The sequence below is a fragment of the Colobus angolensis genome, unplaced genomic scaffold (assembly GCF_000951035.1).
Source record: "Colobus angolensis palliatus isolate OR3802 unplaced genomic scaffold, Cang.pa_1.0 Scaffold31, whole genome shotgun sequence".
Taxonomy (NCBI): Eukaryota; Metazoa; Chordata; class Mammalia; order Primates; family Cercopithecidae; genus Colobus; species Colobus angolensis.
This window is the reverse complement of record NW_012116377.1, coordinates 1,522,067-1,546,749: the sequence shown is the minus strand read 5'-3', so window position 1 is coordinate 1,546,749 and position 24,683 is coordinate 1,522,067. Positions and strand designations below refer to the sequence as shown.

General features: G+C 54.2%; 1 protein-coding gene across 1 annotated transcript in view; it reads left to right on the top strand.

Annotated features, from left to right (window-relative positions):
* Nucleotides 1–23,893, top strand: part of NUP210 (nucleoporin 210kDa) — a 62,513-nt gene extending 38,620 nt beyond the window's left edge. The window contains 18 exon segments of the mRNA XM_011950655.1: nucleotides 106–168; nucleotides 371–550; nucleotides 2,535–2,614; nucleotides 3,422–3,500; nucleotides 3,503–3,658; nucleotides 4,835–4,993; nucleotides 8,056–8,147; nucleotides 9,807–9,981; nucleotides 11,491–11,666; nucleotides 12,993–13,213; nucleotides 14,509–14,645; nucleotides 16,991–17,114; nucleotides 18,085–18,231; nucleotides 18,580–18,830; nucleotides 20,183–20,399; nucleotides 20,822–20,917; nucleotides 20,992–21,075; nucleotides 22,346–23,893. Of these exon segments, the coding sequence (XP_011806045.1) occupies nucleotides 106–168; nucleotides 371–550; nucleotides 2,535–2,614; nucleotides 3,422–3,500; nucleotides 3,503–3,658; nucleotides 4,835–4,993; nucleotides 8,056–8,147; nucleotides 9,807–9,981; nucleotides 11,491–11,666; nucleotides 12,993–13,213; nucleotides 14,509–14,645; nucleotides 16,991–17,114; nucleotides 18,085–18,231; nucleotides 18,580–18,830; nucleotides 20,183–20,399; nucleotides 20,822–20,917; nucleotides 20,992–21,075; nucleotides 22,346–22,446 (2,538 nt within the window). The 3' untranslated portion in view covers nucleotides 22,447–23,893.
* Nucleotides 23,894–24,683: the final 790 nt, after the last annotated feature.

Genomic DNA, 24,683 nt, shown 5'->3' with positions numbered 1-24,683 from the left:
TCCATGCCCCAAGTTTTCCTCTCATGAAACATGTAGCACGTGAGTTATGCTCAGTGCCGTGGGCTTGGGACCCATGAGTCCTTTCTCTCCTGTGTCTCCCAACAGGTCTTTCCCCCGTTCAGGCTGGTGCCCAGGAAGGTGACACTGCTTATCGGGGCCACGATGCAGGTGAGAGCCGGGAGGCCATGTCCTGCTCCAGCCCCAGTGCAGGCCACCACCCGGTTCCAGGCACACTGCCTGTGGCCCTGCATGCAGTGACTGGGAGAAGAAGGCAGAAGCCACCTGCACTGGGGCCCTGGCTCTCTGAGTGGGAGGTATGGGCTGCCTGGCATGACAGGCACTGACACACCGCTCTTTCCTCCCTGCTCAGGTCACCTCCGAGGGCGGCCCCCAGCCTCAGTCCAACATCCTTTTCTCCATCAGCAATGAGAGCGTTGCGCTGGTGAGTGCTGCTGGGCTGGTACGAGGCCTCGCCGTCGGGAATGGCACTGTGTCTGGGCTCGTGCAGGCAGTGGATGCAGAGACCGGCAAGGTGGTCATCATCTCTCAGGTAACAGGCATGCTATTGGAGACTGGCACTCTCAATGAGCTGGGATGGCCAGCTCTGGCGATGGGCCCACTGCTTCCCAGGGCACCTGTGCCTGGGACAGAAGCCTCTTTACTGTGTTTGGGTTTTGCCTCTGACGACCACCCCTCTCCAAGGGTACTGCTTCGGCCCCCTGGGTCTGCAGTCCCTGCAGGGACCCTAGTGCAGGACAGCCCTGCCGATATGCACCCAGACCCCCAGAGGTTGCTCTTCTCCAGGCTGAGTCTCCCAGTCCTTCCAGCTGCTCCTTACGAGGCAGGGTGTTCAGCAACCCGCAGCCCCAAAGGGCCCTTCCAGTGGAGGATGATGGTAGTCGTGGTGAGGGCAGGCGCTGCTCTGAGCACTTTGCCTTCATCTCCTTGAGTCCTCAGGGCTCAGGGCTAAAATCAGGGCCTTTGCATTCTCCCTGACCTCCTTCGCCAGCAGTGACTTGCTGAAGCATCGTGGAAGGCTGCTTTGGGGTTCCACTCACAGCTGCGCCAGAAACTTGGTCTGTAAGAAGAGCCTTCTGTGATGTGTAATGCAACTGTGGACAGAAACCCGTTTCAGAGTCAGTCATCCCATTCCTCATAAGAACCAGGTCCCCTGGAAGCAGTCTGTGCAGTCCTGAGTTCAGAGCCTGTAAACACAGCGCCCCGGGAGCTGGCGAGTGCACCGCCCCAGACAGGGTGCAGGGAAGTCCTTGTTCTCGGAGGCTGACTGATCACTGAGTTCATTGATTTACTCCTTTTCCCAGTGTGTATCAATTTTGAAGATAAAGAGAAAGCCTTGGGGATGTAAAAACCTGTCCTAGGGATGGGGCAGAGTTCAGATGGGCTTCCTGGAGCATGACATTCAGGACCACAGGAGACTCTATGTTTTTTTTTTTCTCTAAAAAGGAGTGCATCCTCAGGAGCTGGCTGGTTTTTCTCCTAAGGGCGTAGGTAAAGGGCAACTTCCTAGAAATTCAGCAAGAGGGGCACAGGGCCCTGCGTTTTCCTTGTCTTTGTGGTCTAACCTTGCTGGACACCCTCCCTTTTAGGTCCCCCATCTGGCGAGTTGGGGAGGTGCTGGGGAAAGGCCCTGGTGGTCTTGGCAGGTGGAAGGGCTGCACCACCAGCCCTATCTGAAAGGCATGTTCTTGAGCCCAGACAGGCAGGGGCTTCACAACTGTGGCCCCTTGTCCATGCCTGGAATGTGATTCTGGTCAGATGCGTCCAGTTCCATCTGTCCAATCCAGGTCACACAGCCAGCACCCCAAGGCCACGGGGTGGGCCAGGACTAGCAGGAGGAGACTGAGCAGAAGGATGAGTGACAGGAGGGGAATGGGTTTTTATCAAGCACCTACTGTGTGCCAGGCATTAGCCCAAGTCATGAGACTCAGAAGATGGGCTCAGCATGAGCACGGCAAAGGGCCTAAGGGTTTTAATAGCCTCAGTTCAGCATGACTCAGCAGCACTAGGAAGAAGCCAGGAGAGTTAGTCTTTGGCCAGATTAATAGGAGTGTGGAGTTGGGAATGAAGGAGGTTATAAATTCTGATCAGACTCTACAGGGCTCCTGCATTCGTCCCTGTACTCTGCTCAGTCAGAGACAGGCAGGCTGGATTTGGGGTTGGGAGGGCCTAGAGACCTGTTGCTTGAGGGCAGCCAGGCCTAAGGAAGAGCAGGCACCAGTCCCCGGCCCCAAGTCTGCAGTGCTAACCCGGAGCAGCTGGATCAGACAGGGCGGCAGCCTCAAAGGACTGGACTGGGACCTGTGGGGTCTTGGGAGAGGCAGTGGCTGGCCCATGAGGGCGAGCCGTGCACAAAGCCAGGCCTCCCGGGGCAGAGGAGCACGGTGCTGGTCATCCTGAGGGCCCTTCTCGCCACAGATTCTGAGCCACAGCCTCCTTCCCTTGAGGGGTCCCTTCCTGAAACATCCCTGGCCAGCACAGCATCCCCACGCCTAAGTGCCAGCCTCTTTCCCCAGGACCTCGTGCAGGTGGAGGTGCTGCTGCTACGGGCCGTGAGAATCCGCGCCCCCATCATGCGGATGAGGACAGGCACCCAGGTGAGCTGACCTCCTGGGCTCTGAATGCTGGTTCCCGAAGAGCCACTGCTGGAACCCTGTCCTCGAGTTAGAGTGCTTCTCCACTTCCTCCATCTCCCTGGCCCGGGTATCTAGGGCCTGCTTCTCACCTATCCCCGCCCAGGGAGACATTCTCCATTGCTCTCTGGTAGCCACTGATGGAAGGTCTGCTTCCTGCTGGCCTGTCACCTTCCCACATCTGGAATAGCACCAGATGCCTAATAGGAGCACAGTGACCGTGGCACTTACTCCACTCCATGCTGTCTTGGACATTAATCCATTTGGTGTTCATAGCAGCCCTGGGAGGTTGGTGTCAGAACCATCTTGGTGTTGCAGATGAACAAATGAACACACAGAAAGCTTAAGGCCCGTGCCCAGGGCCACACAGCTAGGAAGTGGTAGCACTGGGAGTGGACTGGGCAGCCTGGCACGGCACCTGCTATGGCCTTTTGCCGTCTTGCCTCCACCTGTGCCCTCAAACCAACTCAGCAAATAGAGACTAAAGGAGCTGGGGACCGCACCCACACATGCCCTGTGAGCAGGGACCCCGGCTAGATTAGGAGAGAGGGGCCTGGAGGAACCAGCACTGTGGGGCAGTGCGAGCTGTGCTGCTGGTGGACCTATGGCCTCCTAGAGCTCCAGGGACTCCTTCCAGAAATGAGTCTCTTGGCCATGGAGAGGCACAGCCCGCTGCAGGGGAGGGACAGTGTGGGGAAAACAGTCCCACCTCTGGTTTACTCGTTTGATATTTCATCAGAATTCCCAAACCTGTGCCGTGCTCTTCTCTGGTTGGGGAAGAATTGGGTTCATCTCCCACTGCTTGAAGGAGGCAGCAAAGCTTCTGGGGGCATTCCCAGTGCTGGGAACTACTGCTTCTGACTTCTCCCCCACAGATGCCTGTGTATGTCACCGGCATCACCAACCACCAGAACCCTTTCTCCTTTGGCAATGCCGTGCCAGGCCTGACCTTCCACTGGTCTGTCACCAAACGGGACGTCCTGGACCTCCGAGGGCGGCACCACGAGGTAGGTAACCATCCCCCCAGAGCTCACCTCCCAGCCCTGTCCCAGGCCAGCACCCCAAGGGTCAGGGAGGGTTCCTGCCACATTGTCTCAGAGGAGGTCCTCATTCTCACACCTAGAGAGGCCCTTCCTCTTTCTTCCCTCTCCCAAGGCTCATTGGGACTCCCTTCTCTCAAATGCTAACCACGCAGACAGAGTGAGTAGGTGCCTCTCCTGACAGAAGCGGCTGTGTGAGGAAATCACAAAAGTCCTGGGAGGTCAGAATCTGCAGCTTCTGACCATTTTCTGAGATGATGCCTGGCAGCCCTCCGTTTCTTTTGGTTCATCCCAGAGGCCAAACTCCCCTTCCCTTAGCCCAGCGAGGGGCCCTGGCTCCTCCTGAGATGTCAGAGCTGGAAGGTGCCGGGGAGACTACTAAGTCCCTCTGTGTTAACTGAGGCCAGAAACAGGAAGGGACTTGCCCAGGATTGCCCAGCAAGCCAGTGGGGAAATGGGACTGGACACCAGCCCCTGTGACTCTAGGCTCAAGCCCAGGTGGGCCTTGGACACACAGGACCCAAGTGGAGGGTGGCTTGAAAGATCGCTCCCTGCCTCATTCAGGGACAGTAGGGATGGAGGCCTGGAAAGAGACCCAGGCCCGGGGATGGGATTATCCCTAAAGGCTGTCTGAAGCTTGTCTAGTGTAGGACTAATGCCCCCCGCAACCCCACCCAGTGGGAACAGGGTCCTGTCCCTGGTGCCTGGGGGCTCCCCCACATTGCCCCCATGGAGCACAAGCAGTGAGACTTATTAACAGATATCCCAAAACAAAGCAGTCTGCAGGGACACACTGCAAAACCCAGCATCGCTCTGGGTGACCTACAAGCACTGAAGTCTGAGGGACATCCTGTCATGAAGGCCCCTGGCTTATGTGGGTGGGCCCAGTGTTTTCCAAATGCATCTGTGCACGTTGTGCGATGCAGGCAGGGCAGGACCTGGGCACCCATGCTGGGTAAGCCAGGTCTGCACAGCTCTGGGATTAGCAGACCCAACCCGGGCAGGAAGGCAGGGCCCTTGAGAACAGGCCAACAGCTGCCAGGACCGGAGGGCTAGGGGGTCTGGGCCTACTATCCGGCTCTGCCTTTTTGAGGACACAGGGACCTGGGCCTTACACCTGAAAATGTGTTTGATGTCTTCCAGGCGTCGATCCGACTCCCGTCACAGTACAACTTTGCCATGAACGTGCTTGGCCGGGTGAAAGGCCGGACCGGGCTGAGGGTGGTGGTCAAGGCTGTGGACCCCACATCGGGGCAGCTGTATGGCCTGGCTAGAGAACTCTCGGATGAGATCCAAGTCCAGGTAGGAGGCAGGTGGACAGGCCACAGGGAAGGGGGAGAGGAAGTGCCAGCTGCCCAATCCTCCTCCAGAGCCACATGTTGCATGGGCAGAGGCTGGGAGACCTGAGAAGCTCTCAGTCCGTGGGGTTGACGGTGGTCCATCGCAGTGGGGTAAGCATCCGAGTGTGACTGGTGCTGTGGGAGCCCAGAGGTAGGGTCAAGCAAAGGCTTCACAGAAGAGTAATGTTTCAGGATGGGAGGGGCTGGCAAAGGCCTGGAGGTGGGAACTCACTTGATGTGCGGCCAAAAGAGCAAAAAATTCTGAGCTTGGGGATCCCTGTGTCTGAGTGGCCATTAATTTCATCATCTGTGTTTATTTAACACACATAGAGCACCCAACAGAGGCTGGGGCGCCCTTACACATTTTTCAGTATTGCTGCCTCCAGTCCTCAAGTGAAGCCTGCTGAAGGGGCTGCCACCTGCTAATGCCCCTGAGGCAGGGAGGGTCAAGGTCACAGGGTAAGTGGGGAATGGCCTCAAGAGGCCAGGGTACTGTGACCTGTCTGCATTTGGAAAACAGCCTCAGAGAGGGAGGGGCCTTGTTCAGAACCAGGGGGTCAGGACTGAGTCCAGCGGTTCTCCTGCCTGGGGTGCAGCCCTGGGTCTGTATCCGGCCTGTCCCTGCTACTTACAGGATGGGATCTGGGTGAGCTCCTGCCTCTCTGGGCCCCTCTGCAAGATAAGGAGTTGGCAAATTTGTTCTGAAGAGCAATTTTGTCTTCAAGGGACTCGTTCTGCTCCTCTGGACCTCAGTAACCCGTAGGTGCTCCTAAGCTGTAAAGAAAAACAAAAAATGTTCCCTATATGTCCCAAAACAGTTTCTAGTCCCCTCCTCAAGAAGAAATAAACTATGTCTAACCCAAGCACCTCCCTGATCAGGGGCAAAGAAGCAAACTTTTCAAGAAAGAAAACACTCACAAAAAAAACCCCACTGATTTGCCAACCCCTCACTCCTGCCTGCACGTGTGCACATGCGCGCGCACACACACACACACACACAGACACAGACACATATACGTACATAAACATGTATACAGACACACAGAGGTCCACATGCACATCCCCACACTCACCAAGTGCATGTTCTTTGTTAAAAGGAAGTAAGTTCTGGAGCCTATCATGGAATTAAAGGCAGGGCTTTGCAGCTTCCAAATTCTGTGACCTCAGTTGGGTCACTTGACAGCTCTATGCCTCTGTTGCCCTATCTGACAGCAGGTGGAGTTTGAGTAAATCAGAAACTAGAGAATCTGGATCCAGCCTACAAATGTGTTTTATTTGGCTCAGGCCTTTGAGACAGCTTGTTGTCATGTAAAGATAGGAAGATTCTATGTGAAAATCTAAGATACAGCATGTCCTGAAGATACGGTGTCTGCCACAGCAAAATCAGCAGGCAATGAGAAGCAACCTTGACTGCATTAGAGCTGCGCTGTCCAGTTTGCCACAGGCCCCACCACGCCCTGTTGTCTCCCTGACAGTGAGATCAAGAATCAGTTGCCATTTACCATGGGGCTTGTGCTGTTGCTTTTCTTCTAGTTAACAGGAAAGTGGGAAATCTCTTACAACTCCCCCTCCATCTAAAGAGAGAAGATAGGAATGCATGGTTTAAAAAAAATAGGAGGAACGCTATTTGTGAATGTATTTACCGGGCAGTAAGTGTGTCTGCGTCAGACTCAGTGAGGTGGCTTCCCTGTGGATGCTGGAAGGGGGCATACAAGTCTCACCTGACACTGAAACCCCACCCAGCTTCCAAAGGCTGTTTCTCACCATTTGGGAAGTGCTGCCCCTCCTGTCACCTCATATGGAGCCCACAACTCTCAAGACAGGCATGGAGAGAGTGTTAGTTTTGGACCATGCACACAAGGAAATCTAGGCTTACCTGAACAGAGCACAGAGGAGCCGGGAGGGACAGAATCAGGCCATCTTCCTCTTGGAGAATCACTTGTCAGATCCGATGATACTGGCCATGGCCCAGGGCTCAGGCCCTAGGGGCATCCACCTGATCTGATCAGAGGCCAGTGGGGAGCTCAGGGCACACAGCTTTACCTGCCAGCTAGTGACTGCCCCTGAACCAGGCTGGGAGGCCACATAGGCAGCAGCCCCAAGGGGCCTTAGAGAGGGGACTTACACAGGTGGTGGACACATCTGAAGTCTTACAGAGAATGGGTCTGGAGTTCCCAGGCAGGTATTGCTGCTGTGGGCTCGGGGAGCTACCAGGGCCTTGGAGCACCTGGGCGTCCCAGGATCAGATCTGAGCTGATCTCATGAGGCTGATCATCTGCTAGACTGAGCTCCTCACCAGGCCCTTGTGTGTGTCTATGTGAATCCTGCAAGAACATGGCCAGAGCCAGCCAGAGGGACCTGGGAGGTAGAACGGGGGTTGTTCTGAGACGGTGGCAATGAGGAGAAGGATGTCTCTGTGAGAGGAAGGAGCAGTTAGGTGGTGCCTTGCTCAGGCTCAGTCCTGGCACAGTTACCCTGAGCAAGATCCTGTTGCTGGAGTTGTGCGTGCTGCCCTCCGAGCTCACATTCTAGCAGGTAAAGTTCTCCCTCACTGGGCACGGAGGGAGAGGCCTGTGTTTCCAGGCCCCTTGAAGGAGCTCCCATTAGGCTACACAAACATGAGGCTGCCTGCCTTTTCTCATCATATCTTTGGCGTGTGTGTGTGTGTGTGTGTGTGTGTGTGTATTAGGGTCTTGCTCGGCTGTTCAGACTGGAGTGCAAGCCTTAGCCTCCCAAGTAGCTGGGACTAGAGTTGCACACTCCTTGCCTGGCTAATTTTTAAAATTATTTTATAGAGACTGGGGGTTTGCTATCTTGCCTTGGCTGAGCTACTGCACCCAGCCACAGCTTTGGCCTCTTAAAGGTCAGCCCTTCACATCATGTCACCAGTGACCTGACAGGCGAGAAAGCTGCTTTTCTCCTCTCTTGCCCCTCCTCGACTCTTGCTGCTAGGAGAGAAGCAGACACCTGGCCTGGATGTGACTCCAGTGCCCCATCGGAAGTGAAACTTGCCCTCTCTTGCAGGTGTTTGAGAAGCTGCAGCTGCTCAACCCTGAAATAGAAGCAGAACAAATATTAATGTCGCCCAACTCGTATATAAAGCTGCAGACAAACAGGTACGTGACTCAGCTCTTGTTTCCAGCAAAGCTGTGTGGCTGTACTTGCATCCAACAGCTCATGTGTCGACACTGTCAGGAGCCATGGGTGCTTTCAGGGAGGTTTTCTCCTGTTGTGCTTGGAATGGGTGAGGCTTCTGCCTGCTCCTTCTCTTCTCTGTGGTGCTTCTCTGCTTCTTGAAATCACTTCTCACTGTGGGTCTCTTTTTCCTCCTTGTAGCCTAGAAACATTTTTATGCAAGCTACTAAAATTCAATCTTTAAAAGGGAAAAAAACACCAGCTTCGAAGTGTTGTGTTTCAAGACTTGCCACTCAGAGTGTAGCTGATGAGCCAGAAGCATGAGCGTCACCAGGAAGAGGAGATGCAGCTCTCAGGCTCCACCCAAGACCTGCCCAAGGAGAAGCTGCACTCTAGGGAGATCCCCAGGCGAGGGGGCCACACAGTAATGCTTGAGAAGAGCTGTTTAAAGCTCTTCTGCAAACATAATTCCTACCTTTGATTCCAAGAGGATGCCTTTCATAACAGTGGCTTGCATTTGAATGGCAGTTGCCAAGCGGGAGACTCCATGGGCCACAGGACACTTACTTGTTGCATGAAACACATGCATGTTTTCATTCAGCCAAAAGTAACAAAGTGCCAGGCTCCATGCTGGGCTCCAGGAACGCAGATATGGGTGACAGAGGGTGCCCTGGAGGAGGGTAGCAGGAGAACGCTATTATAAAGCAAGGTGTAGTATTCAAGCCAGAGCCCAAAGAAGGGTGCTGTCCATGGAGGTTTAGGGGAGGTGTGTCCCAGGTGGAGATGTTCGGGCTGGAGTTCTTGAAGGATAAGTAAGAGTTCCCCAGGTTAAGAGGAAGGGGTTGATGGGGAAATAATGTTTAGGCAGAAGCAATAACATTTGCTCCTAGTCATCTATAGGGCTGTGGAAGAGACAGAGATGATGGGAACTAGCACTGGGAGCTGGAGGCCTTTCCTTCCTGGGTTTCTTTATTATATTAATAAATATGTAAAAGGGTAAAAAATATGTCGTAATTTGCTTCCTACCCAGTGCATAGTATCAGTAGTTTGCTAACAGTTTTCTTAGCAGGTAGCCTGTTTTTATCCTGTTGACAGTCCTTAGAAATAGGACAAGGCAGGATCATTGCACACCTTTTACCATGTAAGAAGTCAATGCTGAGAGAAGAGGGGACATAATGTGCACACAGTTGGTGGCAGGACATGTTGGGACCGGCTTTGGATTCTGTCAGACTCCAAGCCCCATCCTCCACTATGCCAGGCTGCCTTGCTTCAGTAAATTGAGAACAATTTGCTGCAGAAATGATATTTTACAGTAAATGTCCCATGGAGCTGATGAAAGAAACTACCCTCACAGTCTCTCCCTCCCTGCTGGCCGACCCACGGCAGGTGCTGCTCTGGGAAGAGTGAGAAGCCACACTTTGCTCGGAACCATTGGATTTCTGAATTAGTTTTCCATGGGTGACTGATGAAGCCTCAGACACCTGACAGCACATGGTCCTGAGGCCCGTGGGGCCAAGATTGGGCCTTTTTCACCTCCAAGGAGCATGGGGAGCCGCAGGCTCTTAGATCTCCTGGCATTGTATCCAGGCCCACTCCCACTGCTGACGTCTACAAAAACAGCTCTATTTTGTTTTCCAAAGGGATGGTGCAGCCTCTCTGAGCTACCGTGTCCTGGATGGACCTGAAAAGGTTCCAGTCGTGCATGTTGATGAGAAAGGCTTTCTAGCATCAGGGTCTATGATCGGGACATCCACCATCGAAGTGATTGCACAAGAGCCCTTTGGGGCCAACCAAACCATCATTGTTGCCGTAAAGGTAGGGTTGTATTCTCCTCCTTTTTGGAGTAATGAAAGCAATAGCACTGAGGTAGTATGCCTCTCAGGTGTAAAAGTGAATATATTCACCTTCCAGCTGAGAAACTGTAGATAGGAATTTAAGAGTAACTCAGGGGCAAAGGTCCTAGGTAGATAAAAAGCTACAGCATCTTCTGGTCGTCAGAGCCGAAGATCCTTGGGAGATCATTGATTCCAAGTACTTCATTTCATAGATGAGGCCCAGCGAGGTCCATGATTGGCATAAGGTTACAGAACTGGGACTGGCACCACAGCTTCCTGACTGGAGTGCCAGTGCTCCACCCACCGTGCTTGGCCACTGATGTTATCACCACCCATGGTGGAGCTCCTGCTCTGGGCCAGCCCAGTGCCTAGAACATGATCTGTTCTTAAGAGCATTGGATGATATGCTCGGTATCTACCATAAAAGTAGTGACATCCAGTACATGACATCTGCTGTGGTTTTGAGAATGAGGTGGCCCATTTTCCAGACAAGGAGACTGAGGCTCAGAGTGGGAGTGACTTGCTCAAGGTTGCATGGGAATTGAGAGATGGGGTCTGTCTGCTTTGGGCAGTGTCCTTCTACCATATTATGGTACTGCCCTCTGCCATTCTGTGTTCCTTAGGGATGGGACCTTCTCCATCAGCATCCCTGGGGCAGGTCCTGGGGTTTTGCTGAATGGAATTTTCTTTCCATGTCTCATCACCACTTGCTGAACCCTGGATGACAGAAGACACACACTCACTGAAATCTTTAGACTCTGCCTGGGTCACAGACCTTTTTCATTAATTCACATCTTCTGTTTCAAAGTGGGTGCCTGGCAGCAGATCCCCCGCTCTAGTTTTTGGTGAGTGAAAGTGACTGATTGCTCATCCTATTTCAACAAATACGTATTGAGCACTAGCTGTATACCAGACACTGCACCACTGAACTTTGTCAAAGAAGTTCAGACCTTTGGAGCACTAGTTTTTGAGCCAGGATAGATTTTCACCTGGACTCAGAGAAACAAGGGCTGCTGTTTATGGAGCTTGGGTTCTTGGGCTCCAGAAATCCCCATTTCCCTCCTTGCCCTGGTGGCCTGCAGGCACACTGTGACATGCTTAGAGCTTCCCCTGCGATCCAGAAGGACATTATTTCTTTAAATGCCCCGAGAGCCAGGTTCTCTGAAGAAACTGGATATTTGCAGCCCAGGGGGCCCTCTCGCAATATGAATAGTGATCTCATTTTTCCAAGTCATGGATTGGGACACTCCTGGGTGGGTTTTCTCATAGTGAAGCCAATCTGCTATGTTGGGAGGTAAGAACCTTGTCACTAGGTTGGGACACTCTGGGGAGTGTGGCCTTTACTCCTCTCAGGATCCCTAAGTCCAGCCCCACATTGTTCCTGAAGTGGATCCTCCTGGGGGCAGGCGTCCCCTCCTTGAGAGGTAGGTTTTGCTGGAGGCCAGTCCCTGGCACTGAATCCTCATCATACCTGTATGTTGTCCTTTAGGTATCCCCTGTTTCCTACCTGAGGGTTTCCATGAGCCCTGTCCTGCACACCCAGAACAAGGAGGCCCTGGTGGCTGTGCCTTTGGGAATGACCGTGACCTTCACTGTCCACTTCCACGACAACTCTGGAGATGTCTTCCATGCTCACAATTCGGTCCTCAACTTTGCCACTAACAGGTAGGATGTGGGCAAGGGTCATTTCTCCTATGAAGTCCTGTCTGGTACCTGGTAGAGACAACTGGGGATAACACAGAAAGACTGCTGCTATTGAAGGAAGATGTGTGTTACTTCAGTTTCCAAGAGATGTGGGCATGCTGCAGGGCCACGAGGAAGCACCACTGCCCTCGGGGGATGCAGACCATCTCAGAGGAAGACAGACAGGCATCAGCCCCCAAAAGAGGAAGTAGGGTGTGGGGAAGCTCCAGGGAGTGCGCCCCGAGGCACAGGAGATTGGCCCTTCAGCCTCGGCTGCCCACAGATCCTGCCACGGTTGTGTTTCCCTGTTGCTGAATGCATTCAAAGACAGGTGTCAAGGGTGTTGCCTTATGGAAAGAACTAGGGTTTAGAGTCAGGCCTGGTTCTAGCCACAGCTCTGCCCTTTGTGGGCCCTGTGAGCAGGTCACCATCCAAAAATCTGTTTCCACACCTATCATGTTGGGCAATGTGGCCTAGGTTCCAGGGCTTTCCTTCAGTTGAGGGAGTGGGTCATGAGGACCTCTGGCAAACCATGGTGCTCTGTGTATGTGCACAGAATTGCCATCTGTCAGTTTAGGGCATGTCCTGGAGGAAATGGAGCCCAGTTCTCCCAGCCCTTTGGCTGCACTGCAGGTCATTCTGGCCTTCTTGTGGCAGGAGCACCTGATAGAGACCCAGTCAGCACTCAGGATCAAAAGGTGTGGTGGAGGCAAGGATGTAGCCACAATCCCTAACCCAAACTATCACCCCACGCAGTCCACACTTCTGCACCAAAGCTGCCATTGCCAACATTGAGCACCTGCCCTGTGGCAGGTGCCTCCCCACTGCTGACCTCATGTAATACTCACGCCAGGCCTGTGTCGCGTGCACGTGATGATCCCCATTTTTCAGAGGAGGAAAGGGCAGAGGCTGCTTCTGCAGTCAGGTTGCATAGTAAGGGCAGCCTTCCCTTTCTGGTGTGTCCAGTTCTCTGGTGGGAAGAGCGTAGGGAAGCACTCTGGATCTCTTTCCCCTCGGGGCCTCAGTTTCCTTTCTAGAATGCCGGAATGATGCTGCTGCCACTGCCTAGCTGCGGGCTGTGTGTGCTTTCTGGGGTGACAAGTGAGGAGGTAGAGCCTGTGCCATCTGCCTGCAGTGGTCCCTTGTCTGGGGCTGCTGTTTGGTAACCTCGAGTTGGGGCCACAACTGGGACCTCAGTCAGTCGAATGGTTTGCTCAGCAGAGGACCTGGACTACGTTTCTCCCTCTGGGAGTTGGAGGCTTCTTTACCGAGACTGAGAGCGAGCCCTCCTTTCTCTCCTGTGCCTAGAGATGACTTTGTGCAGATCGGGAAGGGCCCCACCAACAACACCTGCGTTGTCCGCACAGTCAGTGTGGGCCTGACACTGCTCCGTGTGTGGGACGCAGAGCACCCAGGCCTCTCGGACTTCGTGCCCCTGCCTGTCCTACAGGCCATCTCCCCAGAGCTGTCCGGGGCCATGGTGGTGGGGGACGTGCTCTGTCTGGCCACTGTTCTGACCAGCCTGGAAGGTAAGACAGATCCTGAGCCAGGGAACCTGTAGAGTCACGGACGCTTGCAAAGCTGAGTGGGGGCTACCTGGGCGGGGGCTACCCAGGCGGGGGCTCGGCGCCAGTCATGGGGGCCTGCAGGCAGACCTGCAGGATACTCAGGAGCAGTGCTCCAAAACTGCTGCCCAGAGACCAGATCCAGCCTGTGCCTGTTTTCTGCAAGGAAATTTTTGTTGACACTCAGCTGCACCATGCATTTATGTATGGTCAGTGGCTGTCGTCACCCTACCACTACCAGATTGTGTGGTCATAGCAAAGATCGTATGGGCTGCATAACCCAAATGCTTATGTCCGACCTTCAGAGAAAGCATTTGCCGGCCCTTTTCTGGAACAGCTCCGCCCGGGGGGCGTCCCCTGCTCCTGTGGGGCATCCTGCCTCTGCACAGTCTCACGCAGTTCCTCTAGCCAGGAGACACACGGATCTCCGCTGCTGCTGAGGAACTGAATTCACCATTTTAGTGAATTCTGTGGGAAGTGGCCGCCACTGTGGACAGCACAGGCTAGGAGATTTAAGCAAAGAAGGACATTGGGCTAAATCAGTGGCTTCCAAATTTCAGCCATGCCCAGGTGACCTGTAGTACATCTGTGGAACACATGTACCATTATTTACTTAGTTTTTATTTTCAAATTGTCTCCACCTTTTTTTTTTACCTTACTAAGTTCATTTTAAAAGGAGATGAAATACTACCTTTAAGGAAAAACAAATATAATTTGCCATAAATAGATTATGGTTGAGTCCTTTAATTGTATTTATTATATAATGTGATTGGCTTTTAACTCAGAAGTGTATGTGGTGAAAGCTCTGAGCCTCACACCTGCTGTCTGTTTGCTAAAAGGGAATTGATAAGGCAACGAAGGAATGGGGAGGGGCTATGCTTTGGGGAAGGAGCTACAGAGGGCAGGGCCTGGCAGCAGCACCAGACCATTCCTGGGCAGGGGTCAACTAAAGCTTCGTGCCAGGATGATCAGGAAATTCCAGGCAGGGAGTTGTGGGTCAGGGAGAGCAGGTGCTAGGGGCCACAGCCCTGTAGAGGGTGGGTGCAGCAGGGTAGGAGAGCTGATGGCTCCAGGTGGCTGGAGCCAGGAACATGACCGGCACTGGGGCAGGCAGTGTGGCTGTCTCCTGAGGCTGTTGAGTGAGCCCCCATTGGGGTAGTGGCAGCCAGTGAGGAGGCTGGCTTATCATCCAGGTGAGCTGGGCTTTGACTGGAGTGTCCAACTCTGGGAAGGGGGTAACATCCATGTTTCCTCTCCAGGCCTCTCGGGAACCTGGAGCTCCTCGGCCAACAGCATCCTCCACATAGACCCCAAGACGGGTGTGGCTGTGGCACGGGCTGTGGGATCTGTGACAGTTTACTACGAGGTCGCTGGGCACCTGAGGACCTACAAGGAGGTAGGCTTCAAGCAGCCGGAGGCACAAGTGGCTCAGTGGCCTGTGAGATGGGCCTGACCTTCTGGGAGGATTATGAAGACTTTTCCTTTTAGAGAAAAGCCATCTGAGGGCTTGGGGTCTGGGAGTCATGAGTCTGGGACTGGCCACTTGCTGACTCTGACATGGGGACAAGCTCCCTTTTCTTTCTAGGCCTCAGTCTTCCCATGTTCAAGAGGGTGTGATGAGGACAGGCAGCCTTGTAGGGTGGATTCCAGCTCCCATGGGCTTGGTTCTGGCAGCCCTAGAGTGGGCACTTCCTTGGAGCCGGTGCTTCCCCGTCACCTGCAAGGTTAAGACTCCCTGTGCAAGTCACCTTTTGAGTCTGGAGGCAACAAAACCTGCTCTCTCTTCCATTCATCTCCAGTTAGGAATGAATCAGTGGGCCAAGTCTGACTGAGATCCAAATGCATCTCATTTTTAGAGGCAGCATGTGCTTTATGGAACCTAGCAGTTTAACCTAATAGTTTGCATATTTAGTGCTGCAGCTCTGCGGTTTGGGCAAGCCAGTTGCAGACAGAGGCATCCTCTGACAATAGAGCTGTGCTCTCCTGGAAAGAGCCTCTGATCAGGGGATGGGGTGGCATGGACAAAGGTGTGCAGGGTTCAAGGGCAGAGCATGGGGGGCTGGAACAGAGGGTGTGGGAGAAGCATGGTCTGGCTTTGTGATCAGATCAGAAAATACACCGGATTCCGGGCAGTTTGGTGCAGGTTGACGGTGGGGCATCTAGAGCCAGATGGTCTAGGTCAAATCCCAGCTTGGCCACTACAAGGCTATGACCGAGCAATCACTGAGTCTCGGTATGCCCCGGTTTTCTTGTCTGTATAATGGGGATGATAGCGTTGTGAGAACTCAGTGAGTTAGCACGTGGGAAGCCCCTAGGGTGGTGCTCAGCTCATAGCCAGTGCTCAGCAGAAATTAACTGTTGCTGCTCCTGTTCCAGGGTGAAGGGGTAGAAGCTTATGCCACACTCAGTGGAATTTTTTAAACAGTGCTATAGACCAAGGCTGTGTTTGCTGAGGTTACCTGGCTCCTGGAGGAGCTCGAGAGAGCAGTGGCTGCAGGGTAACTGGCCAGAGACTGAGGCCAGGCCCTCAGCTGGGTTCATTGGGTGTGGCAGAATCTAAAGGCAGGTTTGGGAGAGATGGGAGGGAGGGAGGCACATCAGAGCTCCATGAGCATCCAGAAGTGGGGCTGGAGGGGAGGAAGGGCTTGGGGTGACCAGGCTGCTACTGGTCCTTTGTTGAGAGGGGCACACAGAGGTGGGTAGGCCTGCAGGGAGGTGAGGAGCCTGGGCCAGGGAGCTAGAGATGTCACAGTTCTCCCAGGTGAGGCAGGGGGCACAGCTGGGTGGGTGCGGCAGGAGCACTGTGAAGAAGGCTGGACGGGGGGAGGCTCACTCCAGAGGTGGCTTCTGAAGCCCTGGGAGTGGGTGGGAGCGCACGGGCACTCCGGGAGTGCAGGTAGGAAAGGGACCAGGAGGCCTTGGGCACTCTCTGAGGGTGGACAGGGAGGAGGGGAGAGGAGAGCCAGAGTTGGGGGGTCCCAGGCTAGGGAGTGGGACACAGCCTCTGTCAGTCCCTGGAGGTGGATGGTGGTGAGCCCTGAGAGGAGGCCCTGTGAGTTTGACAGTGATGCAGGCCTGGTCACCTGCACATCCCTGTGAGCTGCAGGGGCTTCGATCCCATCCCTGCTCTGAAGTTCACCTACTGGTAGAAACCAGATCCCCGGAGGCAGGGACTGCTGGTGCCTGCTGAGAGAGGGAGGGGGGCCTTCAGCTGCAGGAAGTAGCCTTGGGCCTGAAGGGTGGATGGGGCTGGGCTCTGCAGAGAAGGTGGGAGGGTGTCCTAGCCAAGGGATTGCAGGGGGGTCACCAGCCTGGGGCTGTTTGGATGTGGCCAGGTGCAGGATGGGGCCCACGGGGAACAGCTGGGAAAATCTGGGCAGACTGGATTCTGGTTGGGGTACGGTGCTGTACTACAGAGAAGTGATCCTGGCTGTCCCAAGAGCCAAAATCCTCAGCCCACCCAGATCGATTAATGAATTCAGGCCCGCTGCTCAGCGTCCAGTCGGCTACTGGGAGAAGCAGCTTATTCAATGGGAGAACTGAGCTGTGAAGTCTGACTAGACTGGGCTCAACCCCCTCTCTGCCACATTCTAGCAAGGCATTTAGGCTTTGAGCCTCAGTGTTGCCACCTGTGAAATGGGTGACACTGTGTCACAGACTGCAGGGTGAGGTCGTGGAAACGCTCAGCATGGACCGGGACATAGGCGGCACTCCATGAAGCTTCCTTGGCTCCCTCTCTAGGTCGTGGTCGGCGTCCCTCAGAGGATTATGGCCCGTCACCTCCACCCTATCCAGACCAGCTTCCAGGAGGCTACAGCCTCCAAAGTGATTGTTGCCGTGGGAGACAGAAGCTCTAACCTGAGAGGTACTTAATGAGGGGCTTGGGCGGTCTTCAGAGTACCTGGGAGCAGGGAGGTGGCTTCCTGTGTCCTCTGGATGGAGTTTGTCTGCTTTTCCTATTCACACTCACACCAACTCCAGAGAGGGCATTTAGCCCCCACTTGTCCACTCCTTCCAGCGTTTCTGAACTTGGAGTCCTCCAAAAGCTGAGCCAGCGAAAGGAATCTTCATAATGGAGCCCAGCTCCCAGAAGGTGCCTGTTCTGCACTAGAAATGTGACTTCAGCCCAAGGGCACCCTAGCAAAGAAAGCCACAATTTCCCACCATGAGTCCCAGAAACTAATGAATTAGCAGGATTGGTTGCTGGTTTTAATTTTTGTAATGACCTCTCCCAGGTCATGCATAGAATGTTGAATCCCATCCCCTGCCCATGACAGCCCTGAGCAGCAGCTGCCAGAAATAAGTAAGTCAACAGGGCTGTTTTCTTATACCACTTCACTGGCAGAGTGAAGCACCGCCCTTCTCGTCCTAATTAATGAGGCATCTCTGTTCCATCATGGCAGCCTCTGCTCCTTCCTCAGCACAAGTGGACAGCACTGTGCCATTGCCAAAATGCTGCTCAGGTGTTAGTGGAGAAATAGTGCCCTCCGAATGTGCAGAAGTAAATTGCCATTTCCCCTGCTAACAGGGACAGAAGTCAGGCATTAGTGGGCCCGGCCCGTCTGCTATGCCCCTGGATACAAGGTCTGGAACAGATGCTGAAATTCTGACTTGAAGCTCCCTGTGATGCCGAATGGCACCCTCTTCCATATGATGTGTCCTTGGCTTTACCAGTCTTGGCTGCATCTCAAAACTTTGAGCAGCCCTGAGGCCCTGCTGGAAGACATGCAAAGGCAGGTGGCATTTGCGGCCCAGCCAGCCTGTGCAGGCCTGGTGGAATTCGGTGTGGTGGCCATCGGACCTGGCCCACACCCTCTCATCTCTCCCCTCTCTAGGCGAGTGCACCCCCACCCAGAGGGAAGTCATCCAGGCCTTGCACCCAGAGGCCCTCATCAGCTGCCAGTCCCAGTTCAAGCCGGCTATCTTTGATTTCCCATCTCAAGATGTGTTCACCGTAGAGCCACAGTTTGATGCTGCTCTGGGTAACTGCGACGATTTGAAAGTGAAAGGGACCTGGAGACAGTCTCTGTCTTCTGGGCATCTTGGGGCTTCATGTGCCCAGCTCACTGTGGCTGTCTGTCCAGAGGGGAGAGATTGTTAGGAGCCCAGCCTGGGGATTGACTCCAGGGGGACTTGGGAGGTCACAGAGGGTATCCTAGCTTGGCCAAGGCCTTTACGGGGGATTCCCAGGAGGACTTCTGGAGGAGGTGACTTCTCACCTGGGCTCTGGAGGATGCATAGGAGTACCCTGGTTAGAGAAGCAGGGAGAAGAAATGACATCAGTGCATAGGCAGGAGAGGGGACAAGACAATACACTCTTGTCTCCGCAGGCCAGTACTTCTGCTCAATCACAATGCACAGGCTGACAGACAAGCAGCGGAAGCACCTGAGCATGAAGAAGACAGCTCTGGTGGTCACTGCCTCCCTCTCCAGCAGCCAGTTCTCCACGGAGCAGGTGGGAGCCGAGGTGCCCTTCAGCCCAGGTCTCTTCGCCGACCAGGCTGAAATCCTTTTGAGCAACCACTACACCAGCTCTGAGGTCAGGGTCTTTGGTGCCCCGGAGGTTCTGGAGAACTTGGAGGTGAGTGGCATGTGCATGCCTCAGGCCAGGCCGCAGTCAAGGGCGTCAGGAAGGCCCTGGAGGAAGAGGGAATGTGGCGTGGATGTCCTGGGCCAGCTCTCTTTAAAATTTATTTTTATTATAATTTTTAAATTGAAGTACTCTTTCCGTAGCACTATTGCTGTCTCTCAGGCTGCGTGATTGTATTAATTGATCCAACCTCTGCTGGTCTTCCCCAGCTATAAGTTAAGCTTGTGGGGGCAGCACTGAGAACCGAGAAAAGGTGCCAGTGAACGTATGGTGCGTGGCATGGCCGAATTCAGTGCAGGAGTATCCGCCACAGAGCAGGGAGGAAAGCCCTAATCCCTGCTGGGACAAGTCCCCTCTCTCCAGGCCTCACTTCCCTTATGACTAAGTCTTGGGGTGGGGTTGGGGGGTGAATGATCCCTCAGGCCCAGAGCCTAGCAGGCTGGAAAGAGTTCTGGGGTGAGAGAACCAAGGAGTTCCTCGGCATTTCCACCTGCTTATCCTCCTGCCTTGCTACAGCCAGCGTGACAGCATGTTCTCCCGCAGAGGCAGGGAATGCCCAGCATCGCCGATGAGGGAGGAGGGCTGGCCTGCTGGCGGCTGCTGAAGACCAGCCGTGAGCACAGCTCGGGCTGCTGCCTTGGAGAGTGGGTGCTTGGTGATATTTCATGTTGGTTTAGCCATTTTTTTTTTTTTTGAGACGGAGTCTCGCTCTGTCACCCAGGCTGGAGTGCAGTGGCGCTATCTTGGCTCACTGCAATCTCCACCTCCCAGGTTCACGCCATTCTCCCCCCTCAGCCTCCCGAGTAGCTGGGACTACAGGTGCCTGCCACCACACCTGGCTATTTTTTTGTATTTTTAATAGAGACGGGGTTTCACCATGTTAGCCAGGATGGTCTTGATCTCCTGACCTCATGATCCGCCTGCCTCAGCCTCCCAAAGTGCTGAGATTACAGGTGTGAGCCACTGCGCCCAGCCTGGTTTAGCATTTTTGTAAGCAGCAGTTGATTAGAATTGAATAAACTTGAATTTGATTCTGACATTCATATTGATTTGTCCTTCCCTCAAAAAACACCCTGAGTACGGACAGGGCTTCCCGAGTCTGCAGACTACATGCCGTCCATGAGCAGTGCCCAGGTGTCATTACCTGCCCATGAGGTGTGACCTGGGCAGGGGTCCCCACTCCATACCCTTGGGCCCCAGGAGGGAAGCCCAGCATGTCAGGCTGAAGCGGGGGTGCTTGCAGAGGTGGGCCATGCAGAGCAGCCCTCCCACCTCGGGGTCCTGAGGCCCCACTCAGTGGTCCCTCCACTGAGTCCCACCCCCAGCTCTGATGTCTCTTCCAGGTGAAATCCGGGTCCCCAGCCGTGTTGGCATTCGCAAAGGAGAAGTCTCTTGGGTGGCCCAGCTTCATCACATACACGGTTGGCATCTCAGACCCCACGGCCGGCAGCCAGGGGCCTCTGTCCACTACCCTGACCTTCTCCAGCCCCGCGACCAACCAAGCCATTACCATCCCAGTGACAGTGGCTTTTGTGATGGATCGCCGTGGGCCCGGTCCTTGTGAGTTGCGGAATGATGTCATCTGGGACAGACCGGGGGGGAGGGACAGGCAGAAGTGGTCCTGGCTATCAGTAGAAACCTGGGGTGTAAGAAATGGAGGAGTCAGAAATGCAGAATGTCCCTCAAAGTGATCATTGCTCATTGGGGCCATGATGCAGACTTTAGTTCCCCAGCTTTCCCATCTGTTATCAACGTGGCAGCCACAGGGACTGTGCCCCTCCTCTGCTCAGCAGCCAGAAGAGGAAGCGCCAGAGTACCAAGGGCAGCTCTGGGCCTGGACCTCCAGCAGGTGGCCTGGCCCTCATCCTTATGTCTAAGAGGGGCCTGTGGACTGCCCTGTAGACATACAGTAGTGCAGGAACATGATGGGACACCACAGTGGGCCTGGTGGTTTTGGTAACTCATCTTCCCATTGATGGCAGATGGAGCCAGCCTCTTTCAGCACTTCCTGGATTCCTACCAGGTCATGTTCTTCACGCTCTTTGCCCTATTGGCTGGGACGGCGGTCATGATCATAGGTGAGGCGGCTGTGTGTATCTCTGGGTCTGTTCCCCTGCCCCCTCCTGCTCTAACCAACCATGTGCTCTTGCAGCCTACCACACTGTCTGCACACCCCGGGATCTTGCCGTGCCTACAGCCCTCACGCCTCAAGCCAGCCCTGGGCACAGCCCCCACTGTGAGTAACCCCCCTGCAGGCAGAACCAGGCAGCTGCTGAGAAAGAAAAGAGCCCTGGGGGAGGGGTCGAGGCTCCTGAACCCTAAGTCTCAACAGGTCCTTGCCTGGGCCAAAGGAGCCTGAGGCCCAGAGGACAGATGTGGGAGCCAGGAGGGTCTGGGCAGAGGGGCTGCCAGTCCTGGTTCAGCAAGAGCTTTCCCCAGGCAGAGCTATGCTAGGTGGAGGTGTGGGCAGCAAGGAGCTCTGTCTAGGCAGGGGTGCATGCTAGGACCAGATTCTCACCTGCTGGGGCTGCCTCAGAAGGCTCTAAGCTGGAGTTGGACGAGCTGACTCACAGATGGGGATTCTGGGTAGTTCTGACGAGAAATTTTCCAGAAGAAGGGGCAAATTCATTTCTTTCAACGGTCCAACTGTTTCTGGTGACCCTGCACAGCTCCAGGGAGCACCTCACTGTGTGAATGCAATTTCTCTCAAACAATGCAGTGCCCAGCCTGTAGTGTTCTATGCGAAGGCCCTTTAATGTCTTCTGATTCCCATTTGAGGGTTCTCTCACCTACACAGAGAGTCCTTGAGCTCGTGTCTGCTGACATGGGGGCCCATGGACCAGCTTCAGGGGGGTCCCTGAATTTGTTTGAAAGAAGACCCAGTTGTGTGGGTAGAAGCACTTTCCTGGGTAAGGAGAGCCCACATGTCCTCGCCTTCTGCCTGACGGCTTCTCCACCTGCGAAGCAGTGCCCAGGGGAGGCCATGGGTGCTCAGCCTTCTCACAGCTCTGCTGCTTTCTGCAGCTGCTCTGGCAGCAGGCACCTGCCCTTTCTAGCTGCCTCTCTCAGCGTGCTCCTCCCTGGGTTTTGGGAGCCACGCCTGGGTCTCTGCAAGGTCTCCGGAGCACTGCAGAACCGCTGCTCCCCTCGAGGTCTTTGTTCCTGTGGCGCTCTTGCCCAAGGCTGTGTTGCATTCAGATGCACGGGCCCTCCCTGCCACATGCTCCCTGGACAGATGCTGCAGCGGTCCTGAAACTTGACACTTGTTCTCCCCGGACAGGTTCTGCGCTCCTGGGTGTTAGGGTGGCATCCCAGGCCTCTCTATGTGGATGAGGCCAGCTCAGCAGGTGCCCGTGGACTTCCCTCTGCTGGCTGGGAGGAGGCCTCAGGGCATCACTATGAGAGTGTCCTGGGTGAGGCAGGCGCCTGCTGAATGCTGGCTGTAACTGAGGAGTGCGCCGCTCTCCCTGGCTCTGCTGCTCACATCGTCTCTCTTCCCATCCCAGATTTCGCTGCCTCATCACCCACGTCTCCCAATGCACTGCCTCCTGCTCGCAAAGCCAGTCCTCCCTCAGGGCTGTGGAGCCCAGCCTATGCCTCCCACTAGGCCTTGTGAAGGTTCCCAGAGGATGGATCTCAGCCGAGCCTCATGCGCCCCCAAGATGGGAGATCCCTACTGCATTCACACTGGAACAAGCCCCTCCAGACGAGTGCCCCCGCCAGCTTCACTGCCATCTCTGTTCACATAGAGCTGTAGTTTCGGCTCTGCCCATTAGCTCATTCTTTTATATAGGAGTTCTAAATGTGTGTTTTTTTCCTTTCAGGTCTTACAAAGCTAAGACTTTTTTGCTCATTCGTTTTTGCATGGTTGTCTAGGGTTTCTGGACAATGTGCTGTTGCATTTTTATTTTCCTAGCCTTGCTGAAATCTCTCCCTTCTAAAGACTTTGAGCAGTTAAAAGTACTCTTTAGAAGTTGTCTGTAGGTGACGTTACTGTAGTGGTCTCAGGGAAAGGATTGTCCAGTTACTTTAGGGGTTTTTTTGGTGGGGTTTTTCCCCCTGTGAAAACTTACTTTTCCCCTAGTCTGGTTGCTGCTAGGAATTTTGGGGAGCAGTGGGACGTGCATGTCCCTGTGTCTGCCCCACTGCCGCATCGGAAGCCTCAGGAACCAGCACCTGGAGGCCGGGATAGCCAACCCCTGGGTGAGCGAGAGGCTGGAGAACACGGGAGCTCACCCAGGGCTGCTGCCTGACCACGGGCCACTGTGAACAGACTTCAGTCCTCTGTTTTTGTTTCATAAGCTGTTGAGACATCTGGTGGACTTGGCTTAGGCCCCGCTGGGACATCCCAAGTGTGATCCCTCTCACTCCATCAGGACACCAGGACTGTCCTTAGGAAAATTCCTTGAGATGGCAGCAGGAGTCATATTTTCTGTGTGTGTGTTTCGGAAAGCTGCTGTGTCCTGCCTCAGCACAAAGACCCAGTGTCATTTGCTCCTCCTGTTCCTGTGCCACTCCAGAACCTCAGCAGATCTGAGCCACCGCCTGCCAGTGTGAGAGGCGGCCACTTTTATGGCAGCTCGTCAGGCGCAGGGCCCCAGGCAGCTTCCCAGCAGGCCCTAGAGCCTGGCCTGGGCCAGTTTTGGAGGGCAGCCACCAGCCCAAGGCCTGCCCATCCAGAAGGGACTCCCCAGGGGCTGGGGGAAGAGACCCTTGGAAAAGTCCTCTCTTCCCAGCTCCTGGTTCTGGATCTGAGATTCTCAGATCACAGGCACCTGTGCTCTAGTCTGAGGCTAGGCCACCCTCAGGGAGATCCAGAGACTCATGCCCATGGCCATCCATGCATGGACGCTGTGTGGAGAGTCCAGGATGACTGGGGATCCCGCACAAGCCCCCTTCAGTCCTTCAGGGCTGGGCCATGTGGTTGATTTTTCTAAAGCTGGAGAAAGGAAGAATTGTGCCTTGCATATTACTTGAGCTCAAACTGACAACCTGGATGTAAACAGGAGCCTTTCTACTTGGTTTATTTAATAAAGCTCTATGTGATTTTTTAAGAGGGTATGATCATTGATGAGACTTCTCTCTGATGATGATGGTTTCTTCCCTTTACCCATCTATGATACTCTGGGGCCTGGCAGAGCTGGAGGTCTGAGCTTTATTCTCCCCAAGGGCTGAGCATCATTTTCAAGCACGCTCAGGTTGGCAAATGCAAGTGCATCTGGACATAGCCAGATCTTGCCAGCAAGTGAGTGTGCCCAAGAAGGCATGTTGACAAAACCATGTGATGCCACACAGTTCAGCTTTCTGCTCCCAAGCTAACCAAGCGACTATCTCTAATGGTTGCCAGAAAAGGCTTTTGGCACCATTTAGCACTAAAAATATAGTATGTAATATATTGTTTTTTCTCTAGAATTCTTAAGTCTGGCCAAAAGTGAACTCTTGTTCTCTGTTTTTCTGTGTGTCTTTGTGCATGCTCACATGTGCATCCATGCATCCTGGAAATATTTTGTTGTTGTTGTTGTTGTTTTGAGACGGAGTCTCCTCTGTTGCCCAGGCTGGAGTGCGGTGGCGTGATCTTGGCTCACTGCAAGTTCTGCCTCCCGGGTTTACGCGATTCTCCTGCCTCAGCCTCCCGAGTAGTTGGGACTACAGGTGCCCACCACCATGCCTGGCTAATTTTTTGTATTTTTAGTAGAGACAGGGTTTCACCATGTTAGCCAGGATGGTCTCAATATCCTGACCTCATGATCCGCCCGCCTCAGCCTCCCAAAGTGCTGGGATTACAGGCGTGAGCCATCGCACCTGGCCGCATCCTTAGAATGTTACATCACAAGGTCTGCGAAC